The sequence below is a fragment of the Glycine soja genome, chromosome 8 (assembly GCF_004193775.1).
Source record: "Glycine soja cultivar W05 chromosome 8, ASM419377v2, whole genome shotgun sequence".
NCBI lineage: Eukaryota > Viridiplantae > Streptophyta > Magnoliopsida > Fabales > Fabaceae > Glycine > Glycine soja.
This window is the reverse complement of record NC_041009.1, coordinates 13,629,990-13,640,475: the sequence shown is the minus strand read 5'-3', so window position 1 is coordinate 13,640,475 and position 10,486 is coordinate 13,629,990. Positions and strand designations below refer to the sequence as shown.

Genomic DNA, 10,486 nt, shown 5'->3' with positions numbered 1-10,486 from the left:
GTTCACGCCAAGACGGTTCAGGTTGTGAACCGTGGCATCCTTGTGACGGTTCTAGAGGACTTGAAAGATGGGGTGCAAAGGTTTTATGAACAAGATAATAAGGTGAAAAGAGAGTTATATAATCGGGATTAGATGAGACCTTTTGTGTATAATAGCAATTATTATCTCTATGGTTCACCAGCACTCAATTGGCCGAGGGACACTTTTTTGTGTTACCTGGCTCCTAATCCTCCAAAACCTGAAGACTTGCCAGTAGTATGCAGGTAAGCTAATGTATGTATACTACATTGAATTTTATGCCACTTAATTAGGTCAATGTATAGTTAGCAAACTTAATATGTATTGACAGTGTAAAGTTTTTTATACTGTAATCAAAACTTGGATTGCCATATATGATATGATGGTAATCTTTTCTAGTAATTATTTTAAAAGTCATTTCTAAGATAATTTATAGGACAATGCATGGAAATTAAACTCATTTCGCTTTATAAGTTTATACTTGTATGAAATTAGTATGCATAAAGGGTGTGCATCATGATTCCTGAATAAGATTTAACCTACTAGTAGCATAGTAGGCTATAAATTGTCTCTCCACTTGGCATGAAGAGTTATGGCTCTTGATGCTTAATATGTATTTCAGCCCTTACAGGTTCAATAACTGTTAGGAGCATCATATTTTTAAGTTGATATTATTAAACAATATTACAACTTTGCAGAAAGCCTGATACTACTTTGCAACTTTATCGCTTCCTATGATATGTAAAATGAATTTAGTGAATGTGGTTAATTATTTTTTTTCTTTCTTGAACTGCAGCTGATAACAAATGACAGATTCAAGAGCGTAGAACATAGAGTGTTGGCAAATCTCAAAGGTCCAAGAATATTATCTATTGCATGCTTTTTCAGCGCAGGTCTTAAATCATCACCGAAACTCTATGGACCTATAAAAGAGTTATTATCAGAAGACAATCATCCCAAATACAGAGAAACCACAGTTGCGGAATATGTACGCCACTTCAATGCTAAAGGTCTTGGTGGAACCTCTGCACTTCAACACTTCAGGATTTGAGTTGGACTGATGTGCCTTATTTAGCACTACAAATGAATTAATTAGATAAGTTAGAAATTATAACATTTATCAAACTCAATATGGTTAAGGATCTTATTGTTGGACTGGAAATTTGTGCTATCTCGTCTTGTAACTGAGACATTATAATATATCGTGTGAGGTGACACAAGAACACTTTGCTTGTGTTGATTTTATATCTTCATATGAAGCTACAGCTAGTGAATTTATGCTTTGCCAAAAATACTTTCTAACAGTAACCAATTACACGAATTCTTAGAGAGTATGAGCATCAAAACATAAACGAAAGAAACAAGTTATTGGCACTAGCTGTTTACAGGCATAATCGTTCAAATGTGCTGTACCCATTTTATAATGATTGATTTAGTGATCAATTTTATAATGATCAGCTTAGCAACCCATTTTATGGGGACTGACTTAATGACCAATTTTAAAGACTGATGGAATAACTAACTTAGTGACCACGTGTTCTGGATTACAGCACCAATTCTTGCATCTGTGAAATTTTATGTGTGAAAAGTCTGAAAGGAAACCGAATTTACACGGAATTATGTGAAGTCAAAGAGCCATAGGGCACTATAGAAAAGGATATTTCTTTATAAGAGAAATACTAACCATTCACTCTATAACAAACCCTTTTGATCACATTAGTTATTATTGAGTGAAATTTATTAGAAATAATGTAATTTCGTAGGTCCACTTTTTACTTAATGAGTCTTATTCAGTTATTCCTAATTTTTAGTTTCCATTAAATTTTAACTAATAACTGGTAAGTGTTAAAAGGAGCATGTTTGAGAGTAGTGTGGTGTGTTGCTAGCACTCATGCGATTTCCTTTCAGCACAATAGGGCTGAACTGCCCATGAATCAGTAATATATTGACTGGGAAATTTCTTTGTTATGCTTTGTCGGTTTGTCATTCATATTTTTTAAATTTTTTTTAGGAAGTCCTATTCATGCTAAATTTCTTTAGTAGAAATACTAATCCCCACCTAAAGTAAAGTATTGGGAAGGATGGATAAGTTCTGATCAAACATATGACCATCATAAAAAAAAGCATTTTTGTTCGTTTCCATGTGCCCCATATACGATGATTAAGGGCAACCACGTACCATATAAAAGGATTTTAAAAATTGTACCCAATTATCAAACTATATAATCCTTAACTCTTAAGCCACGCATGAACGAGGATAGGGTGGTTTTACTTTTAAATTCAAGCCAATAGCTTCCAGATCAAGACCTAGATTAAAGACATACTTAAATATATTAGTTCACTATTGATTCCACTGACCTATTCTTTAGGTAGATTGTCACGCTTCTACTAAGCAAAATTTGAAAAATTTCGTACTTAGTTACTTTGTTTAATCCAAGTTGTCACAGTATAACAATAATTTATTTGTCTTCTGTGCAGAGAATCCAGATAAAGAAAATAAGAATGCCTTAGTTTATTCAACTCTTATGGAAAACTGAAATTGAAACCAAAGCACTTCCACCTGCTCCTTTCATTACAAAATTGATGCATAGAACAGCCTCAAAATATGGCTGTGACAAGCATAGATGAGTTGGAGGAAGGAACAGTTTAAAGTTATGACAGGAAAAGTGAGCTCAAGGCATTTGATGATTCAAAGGTCGGTGTCCAAGGACTGGTAGAAAATGGCGCGACAAAAGTTCTGCGAATGTTCTACTGTGAACGCACTAATGACAGTGAAGGCTCAACCAGTGAACCAAATTCAAAGTTCAGTATTCCCACCATTGACCTCACAGGCATCCGCGATGATCCTGTTTTGCGAGATGGTGCATGTGAGAAATGGAGATTCTTTCAGGTCATAAAGCGTGAAATTCCAAGTGATGTTCTGGATGAGATGATCAAAGGTAGTGGCAGGTTTCACCAACAAGATGTGAAGGTGAGAAAAGAGTACTACACCTGTGATCCGAACAGAAAAGTTGCTTATGTTTCCAATTATAGTCTATACCATGATCCTGCTGCTAATTGGAGGGACACACTTGGTTGTGTGATGGCACCTCATCCACCAGAAGCAGAAGAATTGCCAGCAATTTGCAGGTTTTTGATCATACAACTTTTAGCATTAGTCTTTGACTCTTTGCACATGCTTGAACTTGAACTTAAATAACAATTTTCTAGTTTCTTAGGATAGTTATGATAGTTTCTATTAAGTAATGACATCTATTCTATACTGCAATTTTGTTTATGCAAATATAGCAAATCTATTACAGTCCTTATTCCTCATGATCTCTATAATATTCTATACGGTAAGTATAATTTTTCTTATTTTTATTGTAGAAGATCTTCATTAGATTTGGATGTGGTGTATGTCATCCATTTTTTTTTCTTTTCAAATTCACTTATAGTTAACTTTCTAAATTGTAACTTCTCTATCCATGTTGGGTTGATAATATACCTGCAGAGATATTGTGGTTGAATACTCAAAAAGAGTAAAGACATTTGCTTCTACAACTTTTAGCATTAGTCCTTGCACATGATGTAACTTCAATAACAATTTTCCAGTTTCTTAGGATAGTTATGGTAGTTTCTAATTGATGATGTTATCTACATGACTACATTCTATATTGCAATTTTGGTTAAGAAAATGAAGCAAATGTGTTACTCGTTAATCCGCATGTCATCGCCTATGTAAGTATAGCTGTTCTGCTCATTTTTATTGTAGAAAGTCTTCAATAGATTTTGATGTGATACCTTTTGTTCCATTTTTTTAAAATTCAATCTGCACATATTTTACACATTCCCATGAATCATGATTTTTAGGAATCAACTTTGATGTGATACCTTGCCTATGTAAGTTACAGTTAACTTTCTAAATTGTCATCTCAAAAGAAAAAATAAAACAAATTCTAATTGTAACTTCTCTATGTTGATGTGTTGATAATATACCTGCAGAGATATTGTGGTTGAATACTCGAAGAGAGTAAAGGCATTTGCTTCTACATTGTTTGAGTTACTATCAGAGGCTCTAGGCCTAAATCGCTTTCACCTTGAAAAAATCGGTTGTGCTGAATGGTTTCTTCTTCTATGTCACTATTACCCTGCATGCCCTGAGCCTGAATTAACTATGGGAAATAGAAAGCACACAGACAATGACTTCATAACAATACTTCTGCAAGATCAGATAGGTGGTCTTCAAGTTCTTCATGACAATCAATGGGTTGATGTAACTTCCATCCATGGAGCCCTTGTAATAAACATTGGGGATCTTTTGCAGGTAAAATTATTATGCGTAAAAATAACATGCTCATACTGCTTAATAAGTAATTTATTGAGGCTAAGCACAATGTCCAGCATCATAGTTAACTATGCCCGATTCTAAAGCAACATTAAAGTGCATGTGTTATAATAAATTTGAAATAGAAAATGCAAGGAATAGTTTGAAGTTGAAATATGGTTGCAGACCATTAGCAAGCCAGAAGATATTGTTTTTGGAATTTGATTTGGCTAGGCAACCCACTTGCCCTTTTTATTTTCCTTTAATTATATAGTTAAATCCTCCTACGTGCTTATTATTTTTAAAAAAAATACTATATAGCTAGAACTTCTTTACTTAAAATTTTACCAATATGAATTCATATTGTTATTGCCAAAATATTCTAGTTAATCCATTCTACACACTAGTTATATTGTTCTATTCATTATAAATTGCAATTTGTGATTTAAACAAAAAATGTCACACATTTGTATGATAAAATCTTGAAATGAAGAGGAATCAAAAGTCCATTGGATTTATTCTTAAATCTTGAGTACTTCGATAAGAACTATAATGTATTCTTTTGTTGTTATTTTATAGGCTCCGCGCTCAAACAAGAATTACTTAGTTCTTATTTTACATTTTTGTGAATATTATCTAAAAATGTAGCTCAGGCTACACACATGAAATAAGAATTGGATAGTGGTGATCCTTTTTGTGCAGCTTCTTACTAATGACAAGTTCATCAGTGTTAAGCACGGACTTTTAGCAAATCATCCAGGTCCAAGAATTTCCGTTGCATCGTTGTTTAGAACAGATGGTGATGACTCACTAGTCTATGGTCCAATCAAGGAGCTGTTATCTAAAGAAAATCTACCACTATACAGAGACGTTTCTTTAAAAGAGTACTTGACATATTACTATGCAAAGGGCATTGGAACTTCCGGACTATAACACTTCAAGTTGTGACTGTGAACAATTGCATGTAATCTTCATACCTTTTTACAGTATCCTATAATCCTAGTGAATTTTAGAAGGTGTCTTCAATAATGGAAAACCAAGACATGTTGCATGCTTCTCGGTAAAATTAATCTTTATGGAGACTTGAGTAGTATTTAAGATATAAATTAAATTGAAGAAAGGTGAGGAGGAATTGCTGCTTTTGGTTACAACATTGTTATCTGTTCCTATCCACTAATTTTCATACCTTAACCAACTGAACCAAAAGACAAAATACTTGCTGGTTTAGCTCAGTTGGTTTAATAGTGTGTGTGATCTTTTGTAAATCTCTTAATTGTTGATACCTAAGTTGATTCCGACGAAACAAAAAAAAGACAATTCTTAATTATATATTTGGAACTTGGAAGCCAAGAAAAGGTCTAATATTGACAGAAAGTAGTTTTGAGTTGGAGCCAAGTAAATACTAAAAGAAGCACATGGAGAGAAAGAAAATGCATGTTAGTGATAAATAAAACACTTAATTGCAATGAAAGTTGAGACCCTCAAGGAAAATTGTAGCAGTGAAGCAGTTGACAAACAAACTTGCTTTATTGATGGGAATATTACGTGCATGTAGAATGCGCAAGATGAGAGCCTATTACAAACAAACTTGTAGTGTGTTTGTTTTGGTGTTAATTTCAAATGTGGTGGCACGAAATCATCCAACATTCTTTTACCACAAAAGTAAGGAAGATGATGCTTCAAGAAATGGAGGTTGGATTCATCGAACCCGCAATCCAAGCAGACACTCTTGATCTGTTGAATGGAGAATATATTACATTCATGAATTAATCCAATCTTAGGATGTGAAATTGAATGAAGTTTAACCCAGTGCAGTAACCAATCGAATTAAATCCCTTTCTTTTGTGTTCTTTGTATTTTTTAAAAATATTTGAAAATTCTAAAAAAATAATTGATTGATTTTCGGATCTTTATATTTGATATTCAAAACTCAAATCTAAATTTCTGTTTGAGTTTTTATTATGGGTGATGATATTTAAAATCTTATAAATTACAAACATCTCATCAACATTTTTAATTTCTTTTCATCTTTTTTTCTTATCATGTTACATCATTAATCAAATCAATTACTTATGTATCTTATCTTTCTATCTCTTTTAAGGTGTAAATACTCAAGGGTATGTAAGAATTTTTTTTTTTATTTTTTGAATAAAAATAATTTTCTTTTATTATAATTATAATATAATAGTTAGTTTTATAAAATAAATATTAGCTATCAGTCTCTAAGAATGATATTCGTCATGTTACCATTTTGTATTATAATAGTTATAACTTTAATTAGTACGTACATACTTAATTAGTACTTGCCGTAGTTTTATAATTTATCCTCTCTCTTTCTGTTCCTTACATAACCTTCAACGGGGCTTATCTTAAATATAAAAAAGTAGAAAATATTAAAAGTATTTATTATATTAAAATATTGAATTAATTTAATGTTTTTCTTTTCTAGAAATTAAAACCATCACCTTAATCAATATCAACGAACACAGGTTGAAAAAAAAAAAAACGACTGAACAAAAACATTTAGTGGATTGTGAGCTTATGGCACTTATTTAAATTAATATTTGAGCCAATTGGGACATTAATTCAACTTGGTATTACATCATCAAGGCATGATCTTGGCCTTCAAGGGAATCAAAATCTTTTTGTTACAAGATAAAATTTAATATGACAACTAACAACCACATTTGAAAATGTTAAAACACCCAAGCCAGTTGGTACCGGCCCCAGGTTAAACATTCATGAAAATATGAAAAGAAAAATATATCTATTTTGGATTACACTTTTTTATTTGTTATAGGTGTGAACTATTTATTAGTTTCATTAATGATTAATCTTCATTATAAAAGTTATCTTAAATATGAGAGATTTGAGTCCATTTTTATATTCTTTTATAAAAAAAAACCCCACTTAATAGTTACCATGTAAAAATAAAATAGGATTAACTGGATCACTTCTTTTCATAATCTAACCAATCTTTATGTGACACATATAGTCTTTTAGTTTAAGAAAAAAATTAATAACACTTAATTAAATGTTGTATATAAATTAGATGAGACTATGGAGTTAATATTATAGAACGGTGATCCAAGATTAGCTAATATTTTTTTTATTAATAGAAGGATTTACAATTTTTTTTTCTATCAAATACTTTTTATAATATAAAAAAAATATAATTATAATTATATATATTAAAAATTATTTTGAAATATTATTTAAAGACTTAAATACGTTTTTTACTTTTGGAATATAGTTGTATTTTATTTTTGGTTTTTTGTTCTTTTACTTTTGGTCATTGTAAAATTTATTTTTTAGGGTTTGATGGTCTTTGCTATTTTGTTTTAGTCCTTTAATACATCTATTTTTTTTTATATTTTAGTCCATGTAATATGTAGATTATTTTCTTTTATATATTTTTCAAAAAAAATTCAAAAAAAATAAAATATTATAGGGATTAAAACAAAAAATATATATTAAAAAGACTCAAACAAAATAACAAAGATCAAAATAAAATAAAATTTCAAAAACAAAAAATAATCAAACATTTTTAAAAAAAATTAGAAACAAAATATAGCTGTATTCCAAAAATAATAAAAAAAATATTTAAGCCTACTTTAAATGTACTTCTCTTTTCATTGATACTGCCGTCTTCAAGCCAAGAGGTAAAGGGACCACCCTGCCATCCGTGCATTTTACAACTCATGAACATTTTGTATATTTTGTCCTTTTTCCTCGACGAACAGGAAAAAAAGAAGTAATTATATTACTATGCATAACCAAAAAAATCTCAAAAAATGACACAGAATCGTCATCCTCAAAATTTATGATTATATTTTCTTTCTCTACTTCGTCACTACCTCTTTCTCATGAGAGAGTATGTTACTGCGCAAAGAACAACAAACTAATTAGGTACTGACCATTTCCGTCTATATATAAGGCCAATAACCCAACACGTTCTATAAACATATAGTGACTAACCTCCCACTGAAGAGTAATTGGTGGATTCCAGCAATGGCCGTGGTTCATGGCAGTTGGGTCAAGGTTAGTTTGTTATCATCTTTATTATTATGTTTCTAAAGATTTGTAGAATTATTCTCACTTTCTTTTTCTCTTTTATTAACTCTATTGCTCAAAGTCATTTTTGGTTAATTAATATGAAATCATATATGAAGAATCCCTATTTGTTGTACCCTTTTTATTCTTCCCCTGCAACTGTTCTTTTCTTTGGTGTTTTCAATTGCAATATTTTTTCTCAAAAGCACATGCGTTTAAAGTTATTTAGATAATATTGATTTTCTTAATACCCACCCATCGTGCATAAAATTCCGGATGAAATTGTTCTCAAGAGATGGAGAAGTTGTTGAAAATGAAAAATTGGTGGTTTAGGACTCCTTTGTGCTTTTTCCTCCGTTGAAAGGTCATTGAGGCTCACAATAGAGCAAAGTTTTGATGTCAAAATCAAGTTTTCAGTGAAAAGCACTTAAATCACACATGGGCTTTCCAACTAAAATTCTCTCTAATAAGTCTCACTCATTTGTTTTTTCTTTGTTCCTTGGTTTTTGTCATCCACTCATTTCTTGTTCAAGTAATGTGCCAAATCCCCCAATAAAATGAAATAAAAAATATTTGTACCAAGCTTCTTATGAACCAATTTTAAGATGTAATTCCCTTTGATATCTTGTGTATCAGCTTGATCAAAGAGGAGAAGGGCAAGGAGCGAGAAGCTCACATGCTATAGCCATAGTAGCACAGAAGGTGTATGCATTTGGTGGCGAATTCGTGCCACGTGTCCCCGTTGATAACAAACTTCACGTGTTCGACCTAGAGACTTTGACTTGGTCCGTGGCTGATGCATCAGGGGATGCCCCACCGCCACGTGTCGGTGTCACAATGGCCGTAGTGGGAGAAACCATATATGTCTTTGGTGGAAGAGATGGTGAACACAAAGAGCTCAATGAGCTCTATTCTTTTGACACAAGGGCCAACAAATGGGCCTTGATTTCAAGTGGCGATATTGGGCCTCCTCACCGGAGCTACCACTCCATGACCGCAGATGACCAACACGTGTATGTTTTCGGTGGTTGTGGGGTCCACGGGAGGCTTAATGACTTGTGGGCTTTTGATGTTGTTGAGAACAAGTGGGTGGAGTTTCCTTCTCCCGGTGAGAATTGCAAGGGGAGAGGTGGGCCGGGCTTGGTTGTGGCTCGAGGGAAAATATGGGTTGTGTATGGCTTCGCTGGAATGGAGATGGATGATGTGCATTGCTTTGATCCAGCCCAGAAAACTTGGGCCCAAGTTGAGACTAGTGGGCAAAAGCCCACCGCCCGCAGTGTGTTTTGCAGTTTCAGTGATGGGAAACATATAATTGTGTATGGTGGGGAAATTGATCCTAGCGACCAAGGTCACATGGGTGCTGGTCAATTTTCTGGTGAGGTTTATGCATTGGACATGGAGACACTAGCATGGAAGAGGTTGGAGGATAAGGTGGATTTCGGTGGCCATCCTGGGCCCCGAGGGTGGTGTGCTTTTGCCAGAGCTTGGCGGGGCGGCCACGAGGGGTTGTTGGTGTATGGTGGCAACTCTCCTAGTAATGATAGGCTTGATGACATCTTCTTCCTTGCTCTTTCTCAAGGGTTGGTGAAATAGTATGATATGGTCGCATAATCTATGATGGATTCTAAATGTGTTTATGATGTCAATGAGTGGACAATGACATGAGAACTTATGAATCGTTGATGGTCAATTTAGTAGCTTGTGAATGTTCTTGCGTAGTGAAACAAATTAGGAAGTGTGTGCTTAATTCTCAATTAGATGATATGATGAATTAAAAATATATTTATCACCCTGTGAGAGGACAATGGCATGGGAATTAGGGAATCTTTTATACTTATTGTATGTAGCTTGTGAATGTACTTGTGCTTTTGTACTGGAATAAATTATTAAGTGTGTGATCAATTCTCAAATAGATGATTTCGTGGCTCAGCTATGTGAAGTTTTAATTGCTAGCAAGTATTAGTCCTATAAATCTTTTTATAAATCATGGACAAACAACATTACATAAAAGGAAAATAATTGAGGAACATCTTAGATCTCTCCCCACCTTATATTTAATGTAATAGAGATTGATATGCACTAATTAAACAAAATGATCATTATAAAAGA

General features: G+C 32.9%; 1 protein-coding gene and 1 pseudogene across 1 annotated transcript; both read left to right on the top strand.

Annotated features, from left to right (window-relative positions):
• The first annotated feature begins 2,518 nt into the window (after positions 1 to 2,518).
• Positions 2,519 to 5,470, top strand: LOC114423264 (annotated as a pseudogene).
• A 2,656-nt stretch (positions 5,471 to 8,126) lies between these two features.
• LOC114422103 (nitrile-specifier protein 5) lies at positions 8,127 to 10,306 on the top strand. The gene is made up of 2 exons (XM_028388306.1): positions 8,127 to 8,365; positions 9,014 to 10,306. Exons 1-2 carry the CDS (start codon positions 8,336 to 8,338, stop codon positions 9,968 to 9,970), a joined length of 987 nt encoding a protein of 328 aa, XP_028244107.1. The 5' UTR covers positions 8,127 to 8,335; the 3' UTR covers positions 9,971 to 10,306.
• The last annotated feature ends 180 nt before the right edge of the window (positions 10,307 to 10,486 follow it).